Raw genomic sequence first — 25,559 nt, 5'->3', positions numbered from 1 at the left:
TTTCCCACCTCAGCCTCCTGAGTAGTTGGGACTACAGGCACCCACCCCCATGCCTGGCTAATTTTTTTGTATTTTTGGTAGAAACAAGGTTTCACCACATTGGCCCAGGCTGGTCTCAAACCCCTGGCCTCAAGTGATCCGCCTGCCTCAGCCTCCCAAAGTGTTGGGATTACAGGCGTGAGCCATCATGCCCAGCCTGTCTTCTTTTTAAACTTCATATACTTGGGTAGCGTCCCTTATCCATATATGTAATTCTTTTTAATGTCTAAATTAGTCTTCTGTTAAGGATATATCATCAAATTATCCTTACCAGGCCGGGCACGGCAGCTCACGCCTGTAATTCCAGCACTTTGGAAGGCCAAGGCAGGCGGATCACCTGAGGTTGCCAATTCGAGACCAGCCTGACCATCACGGAGAAACTGCATCTCTACTAAAAATACAAAATTAGCCAGACGTGGTGGCGCCTGCCTGTAATCCCAGCTACTCGGGAGGCTGAGGCAGGAGAATCGCTTGAACCTGGGAGGCAGAGGTTGTTGTGAGCTGAGATCATGCCATTGCACTCCAGCCTGGGCAACAAGAGTGAAACGCCATCTCAAAAAAAATAAATTAATTAAATAATCATAATAATAATTATCCTCACCATTCTTATTCTTGCAGTCTTCTTCCTGGAGTCCTTTTTCTCCATTCCTTTGCCAATATTGTCTTTTATCAGTATCTTTAGGGTTTTATAATTTAATAATCATTATTTCATATTATACTTTGCATCCCTAGTATTAGGGATGTTAGCTATTTTTTTCCTTCTATAATTCTATGGATTGCCAGTTTATACTCTGTGCATTTTTTCTCACTTATTTCTAAGACCTTTTTATATATCATAAGGATATTAATTCTGTGTTGTATATGTTGTGGTATTTTCTACAGTCTGACATTTCTTCAAATATTATATAAGCTCTTTTGTTACATATCAGAATTTTAAATGTGTAGTATTGAGACTTGTTCATTTTGTGGGTTTTATTATAGTTAAGACAGCTTTCCCAATTTCACAGTTACATAAAAATGTTCAATCATTTAGAACTTCTGTAATTTTTTTCTTAGGTTTAGATCTAACTGGATTTAATTTTTGTGTGATTTATAGATTTCTAACTTGATGTTTCCCCCAATACAAAACCAGTTGACCTAGTAGCATGTGGTGAATTACAATGTAGCTTTTTCTTGAAATGGTGTTTTGTGTAATAAATTTTCATAAGTACGTAAGTCTGTTTCTTAAATGTATTTTCAGTTTCTTTAATCAGTTTGTCCTTTCCTGTTAAAAAAAAAAATTAAGTTTATTCATAATATTACTTTCCCAGGAAGTGTTCTTTTTCACCATTTTCATATTTTAAATTAGAAAATGGTCCTTTTTTCCCATTTCAGGCTTTTTTTTTTTTTTTTTTTTTTTTTTTTTTTAAAGATTGTAGACAACCTTAATCCAGAACCTTTGTAACAATGTCAGAAAGTATAGAGGCTGGGCACGGTGGCATATGCCTGTAATCCTAGCACTTTGGGAGGCTGAGGCAGGCGGATCACAAGGTCAGGAGTTCGAGACCAGCCAGGCCAATATGGCGAAACACCATCTTTACTAAAAATACAAAAAAGTTAGCCAGGCGTGGTGGTGCATGCCTATAATCCCAGCTACTCCGGAGGCTGAGGCAGGAGGATTGCTTGAACCTGGGAGGTGGAGGTTGCAGTGAGCCAAGATTGTGCCACTGCACTCTAGCCTGGGCGACAGAGCGAGACTCTATCTCAAAAAAAAAAACAAAGGAAGTATAGTAGGAATTATTGAAATGTTTGTTTTATCCCTTAATTGGGTGGGATCATATTTAGCTTCAATTAAATATGATTTTTAATGGGTTTCTGTGGATATAGTATATTACATTATGGAAATATCCTGCTGTTCACATTTTGCTAAATTTTGATCAGGAGTAGATGTTGAATTTTATCAGATAGCCCTTTAATATCTTTAGAAATGATTATCTTTGTTTTTTCATTTATTCATTATACATTCAAAAACTAAATTCTGCTCGGCCATTGTACATTAAGATACTGCTAGATTTGGTTGGCTAATGTTTAGTAAGATTTTGGCATTCATTTAAATGAATAAGTATTTTGTGAATTTTTTTTCCTGTTTTGCATATTTTGTTAATATATTGTTCTGCTATTAGGGTTTAATGGTCTTTAAGATTATATAATAATATTTCCAATGTTTTAGACTCTGGGCATCTTGAATCTTTATTTTGAAATGTTGGTGATCCTCTCACCTCAGCTCCCAAGAAGCTGGGATTACAAGTGTGAGCTACTGCACCTAGCTGACTTTTTCTTATTAGAATGTTATGTATTCTTTTATATATACTTGACAGAGGCATTATTTGGGGTTCTTTATAAACATCTATTTATAGTTTCATTGGTTGTAGTGAGATTATTTAATTTTTCTAATTCTTTTTTTTTTTTTTTTTTTTTTTTTTGAGACAGAGTCTTGCTCTGTCGCCCAGGCTGGGGTGCAGTGGCCGGATCTCAGCTCACTGCAAGCTCCGCCTCCCGGGTTTAGACCATTCTCCTGCCTCAGCCTCCCGAGTAGCTGGGACTACAGGCGCCCGCCACCTCGCCCGGCTAGTTTTTTGTATTTTTTAGTAGAGACGGGGTTTCACCGTGTTCGCCAGGATGGTCTCAATCTCCTGACCTCGTGATCCGCCCGTCTCGGCCTCCCAAAGTGCTGGGATTACAGGCTTGAGCCACCGCGCCCGGCCTAATTTTTCTAATTCTTTAGTTTCTTTTTTTTTTTCCAACTTTTGGCTCATTTTATTTTTTTAGATTTTTGTGGTATATCTTTAGACAATTTGCATTGCTTTTTCTTTATTATTATAAGGCTTTGGGTTTTCTTCTGAGTTTGGCTTTGGCAGCATCTCGATTTAAATTTACCACATTTTATTTATGTTTTCAATCATTTGTAATTTCCATTTCAACTTCTTTGAATTGCATAATAATGTTTTCATTTTCAGATGGTGCTTTTGTTCTTACTGTCATTATTTTTGAATTTCATGACGTTCTGATCAGGGAATTTGGTTGTATGATTTATTCTTTGGTGAATACCTTGAAATTTTATTTGTGTTCCGTCATCAGTTTATATAGGTAGGCTGTTAGCATTTACAAATGTGGAATTCTTTGGCATAGAATCGAGTACTTTGTTCATCACTAAATCTAGCTTATGTTTTATTTACATTATTCAAGTTCTTTATGGTCTCATTTTTTTAAAAATCTACTTTATCTGGCAAATTCTGATTCTAATTTTGTCAGTTTCATTTTTCTAACTGTTCTTGATATATGTACTTTATGTATGGTCAAGGTTTTTTACTATTATCTTGAAATCGTATTTTTTTTCTTATAGTCTGCTTTCTGTTCACTGTGCTGCTTTTCTTTCCTTTTTTTTTTTTTTTGTAATTTAGAAGTTCCTTATTGTCAAGAATAAAACCTTTGTTATGCTCGTCTCTGCCTTTTAAAAAGTATGCATTTTATTTCATTCATGCCATTTTTTCCCTTACCCATTGAATTAAATTTAACAAAGATATTTTCATTTTCAGCAACTGTAATTAACTGTAGTTTTTTACTACTTTTATTTCTGACCCACTTATTGTTATACTCTCGCTTCCCTTTTTTTAATTGATTCTGGGTCATTCTTGTTTGGCTTTAGTGTTTTCTCACTTTTCATATATGTTTTTATCTTTGTATATTTTGATTTGTCTTTTCCTTGCCAATTTAGAATATGGGGACTAAAAATTTGACCGTTGAACTTCAGGTTCACTTTCCTTTTCTTTCACAAATTTTGTTGTTGTTGTTGTTACGGAGTCTCGCTCTGTTACTTGGGGGAATTCAGTGGCGCCATCTCCACTCACTGCAGCCTCTCCCAGATCAAGCTATTCTTCTGCCTCAGCCTCCCAAGTAGCTGGCTTTTCAGGCACCTACCATCACGCCTGGCTAATTTTTGTATTTTTAGTAGAGGTGAGGTTTCACTATGTTGGTCAGGCTGGTCTCAAACTCCTGACCTCATGGCTCAAGCCTGTAATCCCAGCACTTTGGGAAAGCGAGGCGATCCGCTTGCCTTGGCCTTCCAAAGTGTTGGGATCACAGGCATGAGCCACCATGCCCAGCCCATTTTCTTAACTTTTTATTGTTGCCTCTAAAAATGAGACTGTTTGATTATTTTATAGCAAAACAACCACCACCACGACCAAACAACCTTTAGGAAGTTTTGTAAGGCAGTCCCTTTGTGTGAAGAGTTTCCCCACAGCAGGTCTAGGAGTTGATCGTCTTTCATTAATACTATTCTTAATACAGTGGACAAGGATTTTGGACTGAAATTGGTTATCTTAAATTTATGTTAATTTTCATGGATCTTTTCTTTATTTAGTACTTCTGTCTTATTGGCTCAGATCTTTTCCTGCTGTTACTTTTGTTACACAAATTCTGAAATCCTCAATGTCATTTATCATTTTTTGAATAACTTTGTCTCTTTGTCTTACAGCTGTGTGTATTTTCAGGAAAAATTCCTTCAAATTCTACTTATTTGAAAGTACCCATTTTGTAATTCTCAGGCTTTACTCTTTATACTTTGTTTTCAAATTGCTCATTTTTCATGTTATTGTACTAGCCTATCATCTCACCAATAAAACAATAATTTTTAAATATTACCTCCTGTTTTTGTTTTATTTCCTAAGAATACTTCCTTAGATTGCTGTATTTAATTTCTAATTCTCTTTTTAATTTTAGAGAGGCTTTTTTTCCTGTTGTCAACTTGTATTAATAAAGTGTAAATTGTTCTTAGTGTTTGATTGAATGCTTCATCTGTAATTGATTTGAGGTAAATTTTTACTTTCCTTTGGTACAGCTCCCCCGGATATGATGTAGCAGTAGTTAGGTTAGTTTGTCTCTCCATCCTTGCCACTGTCATGGATGTGATTAACCCATCTTAAGGATTTCGGAGAGATTAGAAGAAAAAGAGAGGAGTGTGGTGGGTAAGACCTCCTTTATAGTTGTTGTAGCTAGGGGATCTCCATGGGTTTTACCTCCACAGTAATGTTTGGGAAGTGGGCTCTTGTGGATGCTGTAGGGAGCAGGTCCACAGAGTCCTTCCATGCTGAATTGAACAGTTGACTAACAGGCATGTCAGCACACTTTCTTGAATTATTCTCATCTTCAACAGCTTCAAGCCTATAGATGGTTTCTCTCTGTAGTGGCTGAAAAAATGTTTTTCCTTTTATTTTGGTTGAGTTAGCTGTGGCAAACGCTGCTGTGCCATATACACTTTCCTTCAATGAAAGACTTGTTTCCCCAATGCTAGGAGAACTGTTAGTAGACAGCCTTCAGCTGCCAGTCTCCTAAAGGATTATTTCAGCTAGAGAGCTGCCTTTCCCAAGGTCTTGCGCCTTCCCAGTATTGCCCATATCCAATAACTGATTGATGTGAAAGTATAAAGGTTTGGCCGTCTTGGACCAATTCAAGAGTATTCTGAGGGACTGTTTCAGTTCTAGAGCTTCGTAATGGCTTTGGGCAAAGATAGCCTTGGGCCATGTCACAGTTTGATTTCTTCCTCTGCCCACTCCACTCCTGCTTCCTTCTCCCGTCCACAGGTGGTAATCCCAAGGGCACTTAACAAAAAATTAATATGTAATGGATGTACATATTTTGGGGGTATATGTGATATTTTAATGCATTCATATGTGTAGATGTCCAATTAGGGTAACAGGGAATTAATCACCTTAAATATTTATCTTTATGCTAGGAACATTCTAATTATTCTCTTTCAGCTATTTTGAAGTGTACAATAGATTGTTGTTAACCATGGTCAACCTACTGATCTGTTGAACACTAGATCTTATTTGTTCTAACTGTATACCTATTAATCAGTCCCTTTTCCCTCCCTCCTCCCTGCTATCCTTCCTAGCCTCTGATCATGACTAACCTATTCTCTATCTTCATGAGATCCACTTTTGTTTATCTCCCACATGAGTGAGAACATGTGATATTTGTCTTTCAAGGGCACTTCCTAATACATATCCTGCATGCTAAACTCCATCTCATAGCCTGCTTCCTAGATAACCCAGCCTGTACCATTAGCTCAGAAGGAATACAAGAGATTTAAGGAATTAAATATGTATGCTTGTGTTAATGTCTATTATGAACTTGTTAGTGTTGGCTTCACTAAAGAAGGGTATAAGAATTAATAATAGAAATCAGAAGATTATGTCTTTGTGGAACTTCTACTTGAATTCTAGAGAGAGATGATTCAGCCAGAATGAAGTGAAAGTTCTATTAAGAGCACCATTTCAAAGTGGATTCCCAATAGTTAGGGAAATAGATTCACTCGACTACCTGCTTTGATGACGTTGCAATTATGATTTTTTACCAGCAGTAGCCATAGTACTTCAGAAAATGTGTCCAATACATGCCCAGTCTCTTTTAGTGCTCCCTCTCCCCCAGAATTATATTGTCCTAACAGTTCTTTGCGGTTACACAGTTAACTTTTCTTTGTTAGGTCATATTATATCCACACCTGTCCTTTTGAAACTGTATCATCATGACATTATGTTAATTCAGGAAAACGTTTCCAAACTGGTCTTAATTTCTTTCAGATCTAATACCTGGTCTTTTTGTCCTCTGTAACTAAATACTTGAATGTAAGGCAAATAGAAGAAAGGACCACTTGAAGTGTGTAGTATTTTCAACCTTTTCTAAAACATCTTTTTCAGCATACTCATGTACCCAGACTTATACCTTTAATAACAAGCAATTGCACATCAAAATCAGTTCCCGTGAGGAGGTAAGTTTAATTTTTGTTGTTGTTGTTGTTAGTATAGCGCTGATACTGCATTGTTTAATTATTGGTCTGGTGCAAGAATTGGTCATTAATTTCTTGCCTTCCAGAAAACCATAAAAAAAATTTTTTTTTTAATCATATCTCATGTAAGGGAAAAGGGATGAAGTGATTATTATAACCACCCACTTTTCTTATTTTATCATATTAAGCTTTGGTTTATTTGGGCTGCTGGTTGCCTTGGTTTTCAGAGAACAAGGAATACAGAGTCAGGTCTGGGCTAGAGTCCTACAACTGCCATTGACTGTTCTACCTTAGGCAATTATTTAACTGCTCTGAACCTTAGTCCCTGCATAGGTTAGTAGAGCTAATAATGTCAAACCCATAGAACATAAGGATTAAATAAGATACATACTAGTAGAATATAGCCGGTGTTTGGAACAGAGTATATAGCCCTATCAGGTCTTTCAGTTAGTGTCTGCCTCTGTCTCTGGTTTCTACAATTTTTAATGTCACACCTGTCAACCTAAATAACAGAGAGGTTCTCTGAAAGAAAATGATATTAGTATTTATGCAGGAATGAGAATTGCAGTGGTAATATGCATACAATAGCAAACTATGTGCATATTCAGGGAGGTAAAGGAAAACAAAGGTTTTTAAAGGAAAAATGAGGAAGGTTACATAATCATTTTGAGGTAGTTATCCCGGGCTACAAGGATCAGTAACAAGGGTGATGCCAACTTGAGGCTGGACAGGCAGTTGCTGGGTAGATGTCCTTGTAGAATTTTTGTTTGTTTGTTTTTTGTAAGGTTGCGATAGCCTTTTTGCAGGTTGTGTTTTTTTGGAGTCTTTTGTGATAGCTCTTGTTATCAGTCATTTATTCATGAGAACTCTCCCTTAATGGCCTTCCTCAGCTCTATTTGTCAATTTTGTGTGTGTGTGTGTGTGCGTTGTAACACAAGTGACTTCATTTTGATTCTGACAACTTTCACACCACTATTGCCAACAATAAAGTTAGGAAAAACAGATTTGTACATTTGATGTTTAAGAAGATTGTAAAGAACTCTACCTTTTTTAATTAGATAACTATATTTAATTAAATACTGTGTTAGGAAGAAGCTGAATAAGACATTGTTATTTTAAGTGGTTCAAACTTTTGACAACAGTTGTTCAGTCATCTGTCTTATGTCAGGGGTCAGCAAACAACAGCTTGCAGATAAAATGTGGCCAACAGTCTGGTTTTGTACAGCCTACATGCTAAGGGTGTTTTTTACATTGTTAAAGGGTGATTTAAAAGGTAGGGGATGGGAGGTAAAGAATATGAGACAGAGACTGTATGTGGTCCACAAAGCTTAAAATATTTACTGTCCAGCCCTTTACAGAACAGTTTAACTGACCCCTGTCTTACATTGAGGAAAATGGTAGTTGGAGAAATAAGAATGTGACAGAAGACAAAATCAGAAGATGTGTCATAGAATTGCCTTAAAAATGGTGAGCAATCCATTAACTATAGGGAGAGTGAGTGGAGTACAACCTAAGCAGAAATGTAAAGCTATGCCATATGCTGCAGAGCCATCAGATAGGCCCCTGAGGCCAGAACATATGACAAATGGAAGGTTTCAGTGGGAAAAGAACCTGGTTGAGGGCTGGGGAGTAGGTTGAGATCATAGTGTGGAGGGCTTTGAAAGTTATGAAGAGGAATTTTGACATTATTTCGTAGATAGTAGGAATCTTTGACAGTTGTAGATTTTTGGTGAGGAGGTGATGTCCAAGGCTAATTTTTATTCCAGCTATGAAAGTGATTGAAAAGAAACTGAAAAGCATTGTTTAATTAGGTAGGAGTTGTTATAATTCATGGAAGAGAAAGGCAGAGTCTGAACTAGAACTGTGTGGAACTGTGTTGATAATTGAAGGTTTTTTTAATTAACAAATTCAAAACATATTTCATGTGTAGAAATGAGACTTGATAATTTTGAATATAGATGAGGAGAGTGGTGTCAAGTGCTTCAGACTGTGAGCTCTGGAGTCAGAATGCCAGGGTTTAAGTCCTGGCTCTATCACTTTGAGCAAGTTAATTTAACCTCCCCATTTCTCATTGCCTAATCTGTAGTATATGAGCTAAAAGAGTAGATTTGAAAGGGTACGAATTAATTCGTTGTTTTCTGTGTAGTGTTTGAGTTGACATTCACTGCCTATGTGGAGACATCCATAAACTAGTTGGAACTTTGACAGCTGAAGTGACATACCAATGCTGGAGATACAGGACTAGATGTGGTAATTATATCTCGTAGGCAGAACTAAGAGTACAGATTATGTTGCCTCAGTAAAAAGACTGTAAAAAGATAAGTGGGCAAATACTGGTACCAACCAGGTGAGCATCTGTTTAAGGGAAAGTGGAAGAAAAAGTGTTAATAAAGGAAGAAATACAAGTCAAAGGTGTGTCATCAAGTGCCAAGGAAGGAGAGGAGCTCAAGTATGAGACAGTTGAAGAAACTGAGAAATAGAGGACTTAGGAGAAAATGTACACAAACTTTATGTAAAGTCATATACATACATATGTAAGGAAACAGTGTAAAAATGAAAGATCCAGATTGTTGTGGCTTTCTTGATCACTATTGTATATCTTCACTGTCAAGTGCATAGATGTTTAATAAATATTTTTAAATTAATAAATGAAACTTGTTACATTTTATTTATTTATTTTTGAGACAGTTTCTCACTCTGTTCCCCAGGCTGGAGTACAGTTGTGGGATCTCCGCCTCCCAGGTTCAAGCGATTCTCTTGCCTCCACCTCTCAAGTAGCTGGGAGTACAGGAGTACACCACCATACCCAGCTAATTTTTGTATTTTTAATAGAGACAAGGCTTCACCATGTTGGCCAGGCTGGTCTTGAACTCCTGACCTCTAGTGAACCACCCACCTCAGCCTTCCAAAGTGCTGAGATTATAGGCATGAACCACCGCACCCAGCCTTAAGTTTTATATTTGACAAACATTTTAAGTTAAAATTATGGGGAACTCTTAAAGTCTTTTTGAACTGTTTAGCATAGCAGTAATTGGATCCTGAGTAAGTTAGGTATTCACAGCTACTTGGGAGGCCGAGACAAGAGAATCACTTGAACCTTGGAGGCAGAGGTTGCAGTGAGCTGAGATTGCGCCATTGCACTCCAGCCTGGGCAACAAGAGTGAAACTCCGTGTCAAAAAAAAAAAAAAAAAAGAGAAATCTAAAATCATATCTTATGCTTTAATTTAGGGGACAAAGTATAGTAGTATAAAAGAAAGTGTTAATGTATTTCTCAGTACAACATTTAGTTATCATTTAACTTTTATTTTTCAGACGTTCATTTGAATTTTTAGATTTATTGTTGCAAGAGTGGCAGACTCATTCGTTGGAAAGGTATGCATTCCCTCTTCCTTCCTCCCACTTCCCTCCCCATTGTCACCAGTTAGTTAGAAGTTGATGGTATTGGTTTTACATTATTTCTCATTTTGCTTCGAAGGTTATTTGTACTGGTTTTCCTTTAAAGCTGTGGTGGTGTTGTGCCCCTCTTACTCATTACAACTATGAATAGTATGATTTTCTTCTTTGTGAGATGGGTAAGGGTTTCTCAAATAGAATGGGTTATATAAGATACTCCAAGTTGAGTTGGGCAAAAGTTTAAAAATGTATCTCTAGTCATATGATATAAGTTTCCTAAGTGTAATCAATCATGTAATGAATGATTTAAGATGGAAGGAACCTCCTTTCAGAGGAAAGAGATTTTTAAGAAGAGGTATTTGTTGGGAAGTTTCTCCACACCAGCTGTTAGATGTCATTGATCAGGTATATACTGGGCAATGTCTAGTGTAACTCTGAAATGAAGGAGAGGAAAATGTGGGCAGCTGATTGGTTGCGGGCTATTTGCATGGCTATATTTCTTATTAGCTTCAAGTTTGAAGCTTGGAAGATACTGTATTTACCTTGAGTATATGGCTGGTTTTTCATTTTCATGAAAATTCTTGAATTCTTAAGGCTCATTTTTTAAAAATAGAATTTGTTCAAGTTTTCTTTGCGTTCTTCTGTGGCAGCTACTATTCAAATTTGGTCAGATCACAACTGATCACACTTAGCAAATCATTTCTACAGTGGTAGATTAGTGAGGAACCACACAGAAGATTCTTTTTTCTCTAATTTATTAAAAATTAAAAATTTAGGTACTATATATTTATATACTATCTGAATTCCATATAAAAATAATTACTTTTAGATTTACAGTAATTGGATTGTCAGAAGGAAACCATACATTAATAAAACATATGGGACAGATAATTAGAAAATCTTATGGTCTTAGATTTATTATTGTGTACTAATTAATTTTTATTTACCTCGCCTACCCATTTGTAATTAATATGTAACATATAAGCAGTAAGTACCATTTGTGGTGAAACATACAGCTTTATCATAACTCTAAAAATGTATTTTATTTTATAGACATGCAGCCGTCTTGGTTGAAACTATTAAAAAGGGAATTCATGATGCTGATGCTGAGGCCAGAGTGGAGGCAAGAAAGTAAGTCAGTATAGTATATTTTTGTGACAGTTTAATCTGTTTTTAAAAAAACAAAAACAAAATGTATTGGGAGAATGAAAATATCAGAAGTGTCCAAGTATTTTACTTGACTAGCCCTCCAGTAAAATTAAGAATGTTTTTTCTCCACTACATCTGTGCTAGACATCTAACAGCCTCCTACATATTGCCACTGACGTATAATCATCAGTATTCTTTTTTTGTCATAACCTATTCACTTTCATCATGAATAAAAAGAACTGTCATTTATCGTTTGTATTGTATACCTGATATTGTTTGAGGTACTTGTTATATATTATTTTCTAATCCTTAGAATGATCCTCCAAAGATAGTGTTATCTCCATAGACGGCAACTGAAATTTGGACACTTAGGGGTTTACCCAAGGCCACACAAACCATAAGTGGCACAGCAGGTTTTGGACTGAGATCTGCTTTTCTCAACAGCCTTCAGTCTTTCCACTGGAACTTGTTCAATTTAGAAAGTGTTCACCTGATACGTAGCAGATAATGCTGAAAACCAGTAGGCTTACCTTCATCCTTCTTGAATGTACATGTTACTGTTAATGTCTAATTATGTAAAGCTGTTACTTCATCTGCTTTTCTTTTTTTTAACAGGACATATATGGGTCTTAGAAACCACTTTCCTGGTGAAGCTGAAACATTATATAATTCCCTTGAGCCATCTTATCAGAAGAGTCTTCAAACTTACTTAAAGAGTTCTGGCAGTGTAGCATCTCTTCCACAATCAGACAGGTCCTCATCCAGCTCACAGGAAAGTCTCAAGTAAGGTCATATAAATGATGGTTACTAGTCTTTTCCTCTCCTCAACTCCCTAAAGTTTCATAAGTTGGATACTTGAATATCTGTTTGCTTTCACCTAAAGCCTTGAAAGAATGATAACTCTAATATACTTACTCATTTTGGTCTGCTGTTTCAAGAGTTGGATAGCTTGCCAGCATAATTCCTTCTCTTTGGATAAAGAGTTCTATGATTCATATTTTGCTTCAATATGTTTATGTCTGTAAAAGTCTGGGAAGCACTACATTTTTTTTAATACCACAAAAATAGTACTTATAATAAATAACCCATTTAATGGAGGAATTGTAATGGAGATTCAGAAGTTATCTTGAGAATTCTACAACACTATGTGACTGGTAAAAAAAAAAACAAAACTCTACTGCTTTCCTTCTTAACCTCTGACACAGCTTAAAAATTCAGGAAATCCCTCAAGGGACAACATTATCTAGTATCTGACTTAGTTCTCTGCAACTCCATTCTCATCTTGATGTTGACTACCTCAAATCCTTACTGCGTTAGCAACCGTAACCCTGTTTTCTGTCTCTCTGGCCCTATGAGATTGCTGAAATTCCTGATGCCTTCTCTACTTCCTAGCACTGGCCCTGTCCATCTTCGTGACCTCTTGCCCTGTGCCATGTATCTGCAGATTTCCCCCAGGGAAGAGCAGCTCAGAGAATGTCAGCCTAATTAGGCCAGACATGGTAGCTCATGCCTGTAATCCCAGCACTTTGGGAGGCCAAGGCGAGCGGATCACCTGAGGTCAGGAGTTCGAGACTAGCCTGGCCAACATGGGGAAACCCCATCTCTACTAAAAATTAGCCAGACATGGTGGCAGGTGCCTATAATCCCAGCTACTCAGGAGGCTGAGGCAGGAGAATTGCTTGAACCTGGGAGGCGGAGGTTGCAGTGAGCTGAGATCGTGCCACTGCACTCCAGTCTAGGCAACAGAGCAAGACTCTGTCTCCAAAAATCCTCTCTGTAATTTTTTTCTTTTGGGGATCTTGACCCCCACAAAGATTGCTGGTTGCCTTGGCAACTCTGATGCAGAACTGGGACCAGGGGGAGGCAAGGGGGCACCTAGGGTACAGAATTTAAGCAGGCACTCACTGGGTCATTCAAATACTGTACTGAAGTTCAGTTTCTTGTAGGTTTTCAGAATAAAAGTAGATACAATCTGATTTCAAAAATAATTGTTGTAGGAATAATGACCTATCTAAACTTTTATTTAAATTTCTGTTTAAACTTCTGTTTAAATTTCTGATAAGTTCCTCATCTGAAATGAGCTGTCTTTGTTGCTTTTGTTCTCTTTTTATTAACTATGCTCAAACTTTAAAGTATACACGAATCACCTGAAGATCTTGTAAAATCTGGAATCTGATTCAATAATTTTGGGGTGGGGCCTGAGATTTTTCATTTTTTGCAAGCTCCTAGGTGACGCTAAATGCTGTTTGTTCATGGACCATATTTTGAGTACAAAGGATCTAAAGGAAGATATTTTATATTGCTCTAATATAACATTTTAAAACATAAACAACTTTAGATTCTGTGAACCTTAAAGTGATCTGTCTCAATCTAAGAGAACAACAATTTTAGGAGACACTTACAAAAATAATATAATGTTAGCTTAAACATTACACGGACATTACAACCTTACAACTTAGGTGAGAGAGGCTTTGGTTATGCTGAGTTGCCTATGTGCTAGTGATAACACTACGCCTTTCTTCTTCTAAGTAAAATATCTCAGGATACAAGTGAATAATAATAGTACTGTTATTGAGTTCTCTTTGGTGGTCACCATGATGTGTGTTGAGGAGCAGAGTGAACAAAGGCAACCTGATCTCTATCTCTGTAGAGCTTACAGTCTTTATTCACTGCCAGTATTTTATCTTTGCTTCATAGCTAATTGAGACACCATTGATATATGATGATTGGGAGGAACTGTTCTAATGCGATTTGTAAAAGGAGAGTTAAAATTAGAAGTACCAGCTAGGCATGGTGGTTCACACATATAATTCCAGCACTTTGGGAGGCTGAGGTAGGAGGATCACACTTGAGCTCAGGAGTTTGAGACCAGCCTGGGAAACATAGGGAAACCCGATCTCTGTTAAAAATTTAAAAATTAGCCATGCTTGGTGGCATGCACCTGCAGTCCCAGTAAAGTTGAGAGATTGAGGTGGGATAATCACTTGAGTTGGGGAGGTCAAGACTGCAGTGAACCATGATTGTGGCACTATACTTTAGCCTGGGTGACACAGCAAGGCTTTGTCTCAGAAAAATAAAAATAAGAAAGAAATACTTCTCAACTTTCCACAAAATTCAGTAGTATTTTATTGGTTTTTATCAGAGGAATGTTAAATTGTCTTCTTACTAAAAGCATTTTTTATACCTTGCAGTCGCCCTTTTTCTTCCAAATGGTCTACAGCAAATCCATCAACTGTGGCTGGAAGAGGTAATTTTCTCTTTAAGTAAGAGTTATAACCTATTTTATCTTTAAAACAGTAGCCTTCAAACTCTTTTGATGTGCTCCATAGTGAGAAGATCATTTTACATGGTAACCCGGTATCACACATAATGAACTTTACCTGTATATGTATACATGTATACATACATAATATAACCCAAAGTTGCAGGAAGCCATACTTTCTCTTACTTGTGATGCACTCTGCTTTCAGTTGTTTCATTTCTTCATAATGGCTTCTCATGATGCACTCAGTTGATTTTACAGCTTATTAATGGGTCATAACTCACAGTTTATAAAACTCCTGACCAGACTGGCCAACATGGGGAAACCCCATCTCTACTAAAAACACAAAAATTAGCCGGACATGGTGGCACATGCCCATAATCCCAGCTACTCAGGAGGCTGAGGCAGGAGAATCGCTTGAACCCAGGAGGTGGAGGTTGCAGTGAGTCGAGATCGCACCACTGCACTCCAGCCTGGGTGACAGAGCGAGACTCCATCTCAAAAAATAAATAAATAAATAAAAATAAAAAACTGAAAATCTAAAGACCAGAAATTGAATGACTTAATTTGCATTTCCACAGAGTGGCAGAACCTCCATTAATTTTTTAATATCTCTACTCCTGGACTAGTTTTTCTTGTATTTTTCTTATAGTAAAAAATGATACTGCTGCCTTCTATTTATCTTGTATAGTGCTTCCTTTGCATAAATCAGTCCTAAACATAATCTCTTCATCTACAAGACAGTCCTGTGAATTTTATAGTCAGAATGTTATCATTTTTCCCATTTTAAAGGAGAGGAATAAGGCAGAGAAATATTGAGAAAATTGCTGAAGACTTAGTTGTGATTGAAACTGAGGCATTCTAACTTTAAAATACTTAATAGTACTGTCCATTTGGCCACTGCCTTTTTGTTGACCATTTGTCTTCAGATTAACTCATGGTGGTCAGGTTTATATAATTTTCATGTTTTCAGTGATTTAAATGATACAAGTTACCTTTGCTTTGTCTTTCATAGTATCAGCAGGCAGCAGCAAAGCTAGTTCCCTTCCAGGAAGTCTGCAGCGTTCACGAAGTGACATTGATGTGAATGCTGCTGCTGGTGCCAAAGCACATCATGCTGCTGGACAGTCTGTGCGAAACGGGCGCTTAGGTGCAGGTGCCCTGAATCCAGGTTCCTATGCATCACTAGGTAAGACAACTGATTATGGAAAATTGTACTATGTTCTCTCCCTGATCTCTGTGAAGACAAGTTCATATACCTTAATCATTTCTATTCATTCTTGTTATTTAAAGATAGTCCATATGTTTAAATATAATTCTGTATTGGGGACATGCTTCTGAAGAATCTGAACTGCCTTGTTTCTTCTTTTCCCTTGTCTTCATCATCATCTTGATCAAAGCAACAATTCTTGAGTCCATGATTGCCTGTAGAGTTTTCATAACTGTACTTCTACCACATCTAGCCACTAGTTTCTAAGGGGGTTTGGGAAGGGAATTGGTCTTGTATCTAGCTTTCTTGTTTTCTTTCTCCTACTTCTCTTTCTCTAATCAAGAATGTGAAGCCTTTTGGAGATCTTGGAGAATGGCAAAGCTCTACTCTGTCTAACTAAACCCTAAACATATATTCCAAAACTCTATTCAGTTTGTTTTTTTCATGTTTTTATGTCCATCAAATTAAAAAGTTGAGGTTGGTTATCCGTATTGCATATCTCTTCATGCTTCTTTTTTTTTTGGGGGGGGTAGTACTGGTGGAACACTAAGCAAGCAAATCACCTGAACACAATACAAGTTGAGCATACCTAATCTAAAAAATGTGAAATCTGAAATGCTCCAAAATCTGAAACTTTTTGAGCACCAACATGGCACTCAGAGGTATTTCGAACCAAGGCGGGTGGATCACCTGAGATCAGGAGTTCGTGACCAGCCTGGACAACGTGGCGAAACCCTATCTCTACTAAAAATGCAAAAATTAGCTGGGCATGGTGGCTCATGCCTGTAATCCCAGCTACTTAGGAGGCTGAGGCAGGAGAATCGCTTGAACCCAGGAGGTGGAGGTTGCAGTGAGCCAAAATCGTGCCATGCACCTTCAGCCTGGGTGACAGAGTGAGACTCCATCAAAAAAAAAAAAAAAAAAAAGGTATTTCGGATTTTGGATTTTTGAATTAACGATGCTTAGGGATGCTCAATCAGTTAAGTATGAATGCACATATTTCAAAATCTGAAATCCTAAAATGTTTTTGGCCCCAAACATTTTAAATAAGGAGTACTCTTATAGATTAAGGTTTCTTATAGGTTAAGAAATGCAGAGAATTTAGGTATGAATATAGTACATGATAAAGTTGCCACAGCTGCATTCAGAACCGTGAAGAGGAGTAGATTATTCAGTAAATTGTGTTTAGACACATGGTTTACAATCTGGTATAAAATTAAGTTAGAACCATGTTACACATCATATATTATATTCTAGATGATAAAAACATTAAAAACATAAAGCAACTTGATGAAAACATAATAGGTGAGTATTCCTCAAATCTCAGGTTGACACAGGAATTCCTATACATAAAAGCAAATAAGCCATGAAGGACAAAAATCTCTTGAATTTAAATCTAAAGTATGAAAATATGAAATCTTAAGCAAAAACTAAAAGAGAAAAATATTTTGCCACATACTAGTAAAAAAGTTGAGAAGTTTTTCAAGTCCATTAAAAACAGATGAACTCTATATATCAAGAAAAGCATGTATCAGAATTGCCAACAAATACCAGAATAAATGTTGAACCTTAGCTGTAATCAAACAAATGCAAATAGATAGACCTATAACTATAACAAGAAAGTTAAGGGTATTGCCTGCTGTTTTCAAGAGTGTGGTAAAAAGGGCCTCATCAGGCAACGCTGATGTGAATTAGTGATGGGACACTTTTCCTGAGTTCCAATTTGGAATTCCATGAAGCATTTTTAAATCAGAATTTTTGCCCCAGTAATTCAATGTTTACATAATAACGTTTTTAAAAAGAATGTTCGTGTTTTTAATAACATTATTAGCATCAACCTTAATGTGTAACAGAGGGGATAGTTGAGTTATATTGTATCCTTATATACGCTGTGCAGCCATTAAAAAAGTCATATTTTCAACAAAGATTGAATTATGCAGGCTACCAAATAGTATGTAGTAATTTCATCATTTTGTGTAAAATTATACATAGAAGGAGGACTGACGTGATATATTACAAAGGTGTTAACGGGGTTGATTACTGCTTTTAATTTTCAGAAAACTTTTTGTTTCAAAGCATTACATTGCCAAGAATGCAAGGTTATTTCAGTATGTGAAGACCAGTCAACATATGTACCATATTAATAGAAGAAAGACAAAAACCTCATGATCATCTCAGTACCAGCAGAAAAAGCATTTGACAAAATTAAAGACCCTTTAATAATAAACATACTCAACAAACTAGGAACAGAAGTCATTTTTCTCAACCTGATAAAGAGCATCTTTGAAAAATCCACAGCTAACATCCTACTTGATGATTAAAAAACTGGATATTTTTCCCTAAGATCAGTAACAAGACAAGAATGTGCACTCTTGGCTCTATTTAACATTACGTTGGAGTAATGTTAAATTGGAGGTGCTAGCCAGGGCAGTTAAGCAAGAAAAGAAATAGAAGGTATCCAAACTGGAAAGGAAGAACAAACTATCTCTCTTTGCAGAAAACACAATCTTGTGTTTAGAAAATCCTAAGGAATCCACTATATATATGTGTGTGTGTGTGTGTGCGTATATATATATGAGCAAAACACATTACATTGAATATTATTTTTACAAGAAGAAAAATATTGTATTTAAAGTGTTTTAATGTGCACTAGAAGGCCAATTTGGAACACTATTTTTTTTTTGCGAGAACCTATTGTTGTTCTTTAAGGTTTGAATTTCATGTTTCATTGTAAAAAGGAGAAATGCCACTACTTTTTTCTTTTCTTCATCTGATCCAGGTTCCCACTCAGGGACAATCAGATACCTGCCTGTGGCTTTTTCAGGGGTTGGATAAAGGGTGTTCTCCTTCTTTTCCCTGCTTCCCTTTCTCCCTTTACCCCACCCTACCCGCTGTGTCTCATGTACCCTTCTTACACACATAAGACTGATATAAACTCTGTTTTCTTCTACTTTGAGCCTCACTTATTACGGTATACATATATGGATTAGAGGGAGTGTTCTGTTAGTTTTCAGCACACACTTACTTGAGCACTTAGTTTCTGCCAGGGATCCAGAGGTATATGCTTCTATACTGAATCTCTCAGTCTATTGGTAGGTTGCTGAAGGAGGAGCAGCTAAAAGTTTGTTGCGTTTTACGCATTTTGAGTTTGAGGTCCCTGTGAGACTTCAAACTGGCAGTTTTCAGTGGACCCTTGGTATACAGTAGTATATAGAACTTGGCAGAGAGGCCAGCACAGTGACTCAACACCTGTAAACCAGCACTTTAGGAGGTAGAGGCGGGTGCATTGCTTGAGCTCAGGAATTCGAGACCAGCCTGGGCAACGTGGCAAAACCACACCTCTACCAAAGCAAAAAATTAACCAGGTGTGGTAGCACGTGCCTGTGGGCCCATCTACTAGGAAAGCTGAGGTGAGAGGATTGCTGGAGCCTGGAAAGTCGAGGCTGCAGCGAGCCATGATCACACCAGTGCACTCCAGCCTGGGTAACAGAGTGAGACCTTTCCACATTCTCCAAAAAAAAAAAAGAAAAGACAACAACAACAACTTAGCAGAGATCTGTGCTGATGATTAGATTAGATTTGGAAGTCATTAGATCATTTTTACTTACTGTAATCAGTATTAAACTCAGAGCATTCCTTCTTAAAGCAGTTGCTACTGGTTTTTGTTATCTCTAAAGTACTGAAGTTTTTGGCAGCAGGGTTATCATAAGTGTTTTGAAGTTCACCCTTTAACTTCAGCCTGAAGGGGAAACTTGGTGGTAGGAAACAGGAATTTAAGTTAAGGTAACCTTGATGTATGAGTGCATATTTATGAATATTTATTCTAGCAATTGAGTTTGTGGAATTGCTTGAGTGGAAAAGAAAATATAATTTCAGTGAGGTCATATGGACAGAAGTCAGATTTTAGTTGGTTGATTGAGAAGTTGGAAAGAGAATCTGTACAAGTTATTATTATGCCTGATGGTCAAGAAAAGGGGTGAAAGAATGGTAAGAATTATCTGTGGTTGAAAGAACTTACCGTCTTACAAGATTGGGGAAGTGAATTATGTTTGTATCCTAAGGTGGCAAGTCAGTAGAGATGGAAAAGTTAGAAGTGTGAGGATGAAGGGAGAGAATTAATAGCTAAGTTGCTGTGGAAGGTGTGAGGAATGGGATACGGAGCATAGTCTGGGAGTTAGTCTTGAATGTGGAAGGGTCAGCCATTTCACTGATGTAGAAGGGAAGGAAGTGGAAGAGGTAGTAGATATCAGATATGATATTTTAGAAAGTTGGGCATTAAGAAGAGTATGATTGGGGAGGTTGTTGTGACTTTCTGCCTAAAGATTCAGTCAGGATCATGTGCAAACAGGTGACTTGAAGTTTAGAATAGCCATTTGGGGGGAGTAGACACAAGAGGTGGGGCACTCGTGGCTGACATTTATTAGAGCAAAAGGATTTATTAGAGCAAAGAAAAAGACCTGTTAGATAGTCTGAAGGAGTCTAGACACAGGCTTTCAAAGTTTGTCTCCCGGAGATAGGGTTGAGGGGCTACTCCTTCCTCAAGCAATGAAACAGAGCAATGCGGGCAGGGCACAGTGGCTCACACGTGTAATCCTAGCACTTTGGGAGGCCTAGGCGGGCAGATCACTTGAGGTTGGGAGTTTGAGATCAGCCTGGCCAACATGGTGAAACCTCGTCTCTACTAAAAATATGAAAATTAGCCAGGCGTGGTGGCAGGTGCCTCTAGTCCCAGCTACTTGGGAGGCTGAGGCACAAGAATCGCTTGAACCTGGGAGGTGGAGGCTGCAGTTCGAGTTGAGATTACGCCATGGCACTCCAGCCTGGGTGACAGAGCGAGACTATTAAAAAAGAAAAGAAATACAGCAATGCAACATGTTCGCAGTGTTTCTGCCTAAGGAAGCTCACTTAAGACTCACGCTGAGGGGCCAGTAGGGGATTGGGAGTAGTCACATAAGGCACTCTGCTTGCACAACCAGCCACAATTACCAGAATCCCAGATTCCCAAAAAGAAAGGAGGTGTTCACCATAAATCACACTGTTTGCAAAAACAGGCGAACCGTAGCAGAGTTCTGTGTCCCCACAACTCCCGCACACACACTTAAAATAACCTTATTAATATAGGGAGGATCCAAAATGATTACCAGAGACCAGCCCCACAAGCGTACACTTCTTAAGAACAGTATCAGTCCTGCTATGTTAAATCCTTTTAGCATGGGCACTAAACACCAAGTCAGATATTTATCCCAGTTTCTAGTATTGCCAGTATGCATAACTTCATGGTTGTGTAGTTTTCTCTATGGGGCATCTCAAGTAATAGAATAGAGAAAGTGAGTTAGATTCATTCAGATGTGAAATTTTATAGGGGCTGAAAGTTCTAAGAAAGGATGTGGGTGGGGAAGCAACAAGGTGGTAAATAGAGGCTAATGATGAGAGAGCCTAAGTGTGGAATTTGGGGGTATACTATAGACGAGAGAAAAGAAACAAGGCCATGTGACTGGATGGGAAAAACTCAGACTAGAGCAGGGGATTGGCCTGACGGCAAAGTCCAAGGCTAGGACATGGACCTCACTAACTTTTCTCTTTTTAGGCTAGTGAAAATAAGACTCATTATCAACTTTTAAAAAATTATCTACTTAGTACATTAGGTGAAGTCTTTATCTCACATCTTGTTTAATTTCCTAGTCTGTTTTAGTTGAAAACAAGCTTGATATGTATATCTGTGCTATGAATTCTGTCTTCTTAAAGAAAATGTTTTCTAGGAATTATAAAAATCATTTCTTCTAATATACTAAGTTTTCCTCTGTTCCTTGCTTGCACTTTCATCAAAGAGGATACTTCTGACAAGCTGGATGGTAAGAACTTCCTTTCCTAATTCTACTAAAGATTTTTATGGAACCTGGATTCTATATAATATTCTTGTTCATTCTTCTCTTATTTTCTGAAAATATATTATTAATACTTATTTAGTGATAACGTTAATGTAAAAATGGCTACATAATTCTCTGAATAAAGTTGGGGTTATATCCCAGTCTACTCAAATAGTAGGTAACTATTTTGTTTTAACTTAATTACCTTAAAATGTTTTCCCGAGCTCTTAGAAGTACGCCTCTGAATATTCTCGATTTGTTAAGTCTTCGTAAAAAATATTGGATTCAGAAGAATGAAAAGAAATCTCCTAAGTCATTTCACTCACCTCTTTAGTCTACTAACTGATACGACAAATGACATATTTCATAAGTTCATATGATTGTTTTTGAAAATGAAACGCAAGTTACAGAGGCTGACTTTTTAGAGGGCGTTGTAAACTAACATTTAGTCAAAATTGAACTTTAAACTTTGCCCTTTTAATTTCAGTATTCATTTGCTTACAGTTTATCTGTAGTGGCTCGGTTCAGTAACAACCCTGTATGATATTTTTTGTCTGATACTAGATAGTATATTATCCACACTTTCCCTTCACTGCAGCAGATACCATAATGTTACCTATGAGCTTGACCTTTTTTAAATAACTTAAGATACTAAATCTGTATGCCACATTATGAGATCTAAGAAAAACAGAGACACTATATATTTTTCTGTAAATTATTATGTAAATGGAAAATTGATCTAATATATCTTCTGTTTTAATGAGATATAACATTTATTAAACCTTGGGTTAGGTACATGACTGCTAGTTATATTAGTCTCTGCTTTTCTATATTATTATAATAAAATATTGAATGAAATGATAACCCATCAAGAGTTGGTTTCTATGTATCAAACCCCTTGAATATCCTAATATTGATATTCTGAATCCTTTAAAAACACTTTTATCACTTTCCCATTCAAAATATTTTCCTGTTTGGGTAGGAATTATCAATCTATTTGAGGAGTCACTTCTGTTATATGATGTGATACTCTTACTGATGTGCAATCCTATGTTTAAAAAAAATACACAGACATGTATATTATTGCCCTTTAGTAGTGAGTTATGATGTTTGTACTTAGTCATTTTTTATAGATTTCATCGACATCTTAAGGAGTGCACATAAATGTTGAATAAATAGCTAATGAATTGGATTGATAGGTTTTTACTTTGTAGATGCTTTGATGAAAATGGGCAAATGAGGCCTAGGTCATAGATTTTATTCCTATGTTTCTTAGTTAGCTTTTTCTGATTCCTTTATGGGCTACCTTTTGAAAATGCAGAGAAAACATTTCTACCCTGGAAAGAGCTATAAAATTTCATTTTCAAAGAGTAATTACAGAGTTACATTTTTTGAGGGATTAATTTCTCTAATTTTTTATACCATTTCAAATTTTAAGAGTGAAATATAGCAGACAAAAAATGTTTCCTATAGATTTTTGTTATTTTCATTTGTCTAGTTTCAGCCTTTTTCTGTGTGCTGTGAATCATTGGATTTCCTCAAATTTTGTTTTTCTCAAAATGAACCTTCCCACAGTTAATTTAAGGCTGTCAAAAAGTTACGTTTTGCTTTTACCCTTTCATTATAGTGTTGGGTGGGGATTGTGAGGCAGGTCTTAATATCAACATTGGCAGAATTTGTTGAAATACTGTTTTATTTTTCTTATTTAGGAACAGCATCTGAAGATGGTAAGAATTATATATTTTGTTAGTAACACAAATGCATCTACATTACTATTTTCATTGGTAGGAATTAAATATTAAAACTAAAATAGGCTAATTTCTTTGCAAGTCTTTATAATTTGCCAGTGGTAGTAAGTTCTACATTTTATATTTGGTTTTGTCTTAGTAATGTGTGGATCTTTTTTTTTTTTTTTTTTTAATTCTTCATCCTGCTAGTTTGCTTTGTACTTTAGATCATCTCATGCTGGAAAAACATAATTGCTTAACATGTTTAATAATACATAGCATAATGTAAGCATATAATTCATTTTTTATAGTAGTGACATTAATGCTTTTACATGTTTGTAGTTTTTTTTATTTATGCCAATTCATTTATACTTTAAGAGATCATGCACCATTGCTTTATCATTGAAGTTTTAAATGCATTTACTTAGTCTGCTTTTAAAATATGTCTTCTACTTTTGAATCAGTAAGTGGGGAATTGGTCACAGATTCAAATTGAATTACACCAGAATTGCTACACATATCTTACTGAGTCAGTTCATCTTAAAAATTGTTTTTATAGTTTTGAGTTTGTAGAAAGGAATTTAGTGTTTATATTCACTCTACCTGAAATCTGTCTTTTTAAAACCTCTGATTCAAAATATAATTTTTCCTCTAGGTGTTATGTGAATGACTATTTTTTGCGATACAAAACCAAGTAGAATAAAAAAGTTATTTGGTCTCATGTTTACTCTGATATATTTAAAATAATTTTGTATTTTAAGTTTTAAATTGGAATACTCTATAAAAATAGGATCTCTGGCCAGGCGTAGGGGTTCACACCTGAAATCCCAGCACTTTAGGAGGCTGAGGTAGGAGGATTGCTTGAGCCCAGGAGTTTGAGACCAACTTGGGCAACATAGTGAGAACCCATCTCTACAAAAAATTATAAATTTAGCTGGGTGTGGTGGCACGCTCCTATAGTCCCAGCTATTCTGGAGGCTTAGGTGGGAGGACCACTTGAGCCTGGGAGATCGAGGCTGCAGTGAGCCATGATCATGCCACTGCACTCCAGCCTGGGCAGCAGAACAAGACTGTGTATCAAGAAATAAATAAATAAAAATAAAAACATGATTTCTGGCACTGTGGAATTGTAATTTCAAATGTTAATATCAAAATAACATTCTCATTTCTTTGTTATATACAATGTAGATAAATTCTCCATTTCGAAAATAATAATTTGGTCATTTTGTTTTACTTTTTAGTCAAGAGAACTTTGTGTCCTGCTCAAAATAGACTGTAAAAGGGTGAGAGGCCTGAACCACGGGCTCATTAGGGGCCTTGAAGTTGATAGTATGCTGGTATTCTACCAATTAAACTTCTGGTTTTGATTCTGTTTTATTCCTAGTTCTTACTACTCTCTTATCTTTTCTCATTTCTTAATTTTGTGATATCTCCTTATTCTTTAAGGAGTTTTTATTCTTATTATTTAGTATGTTTTTTCCTAATTAATATGGTCATATTGGGCTAGCCAGTATTTCATGTATACCCTACAAGTTGTATCTTTTAATTTTAACTAAAAGTAGTTCTGAGCCCTTCTTTTTGAATGGCAAACCTTATTGGTTCTGATTTGATAGTAGTTGAGACTATTGCTTAAGAACACCAAAGTACCATCCAATAATATATTCTGTCCTCACTTATTTTTATTAACTGCAGCTTTTAAGCACTTGAGAAACATGTTTCTTGTGGTTAAAGAGCCCTAGAAATAGAGTGAGGATGTTTGTGGCCTAGTTTTGTGGAGGGGAATGAGGCAGTGGTAGAGTAGAAAGGAGCAGTTTGGGAGGTATGAAAAGAAATATATTGAGAAAAATGCCAACTCTTATGTGATATGTATTTCCTCAAATCATTTTCTAAATGAAATGGTTGATTGGAGGAAGAGAGCAGTAAACATGTCCATATACATGTGTAGTAATCTGATATAAAGAGATTAAATCTTTTGCCTAATTATATCTCTTCCTTCAGATCCCTTTAGAAATACATTTTCAGTCAAAAGGATGGTTTGAATTGTTCCTAAGATTAGGCTTATATTTAAAACTGTAGGGTTGA

At 36.5% G+C, this 25,559-nt stretch overlaps 1 protein-coding gene across 8 annotated transcripts in view; it reads left to right on the top strand.

Moving 5' to 3' along the window:
• Positions 1-25,559, top strand: part of CLASP2 (cytoplasmic linker associated protein 2) — a 223,624-nt gene that overhangs the window by 96,558 nt on the left and 101,507 nt on the right. For all 8 annotated transcript variants that reach the window (XM_025375041.1, XM_025375040.1, XM_025375039.1 and 5 more), the window contains 8 exons: positions 6,780-6,850; positions 10,182-10,241; positions 11,316-11,393; positions 12,027-12,194; positions 14,603-14,658; positions 15,689-15,862; positions 21,712-21,735; positions 23,460-23,477. In XM_025375041.1, coding sequence (XP_025230826.1) covers positions 6,780-6,850; positions 10,182-10,241; positions 11,316-11,393; positions 12,027-12,194; positions 14,603-14,658; positions 15,689-15,862; positions 21,712-21,735; positions 23,460-23,477 — 649 coding nt within the window. The remainder of the gene's footprint in view (positions 1-6,779; positions 6,851-10,181; positions 10,242-11,315; positions 11,394-12,026; positions 12,195-14,602; positions 14,659-15,688; positions 15,863-21,711; positions 21,736-23,459; positions 23,478-25,559) is intronic.

This window comes from Theropithecus gelada, chromosome 2, assembly GCF_003255815.1.
Source record: "Theropithecus gelada isolate Dixy chromosome 2, Tgel_1.0, whole genome shotgun sequence".
Taxonomy (NCBI): Eukaryota; Metazoa; Chordata; class Mammalia; order Primates; family Cercopithecidae; genus Theropithecus; species Theropithecus gelada.
Note: the sequence above shows the minus strand (reverse complement) of the source record. Positions and strands in the feature narration are given on the sequence as shown.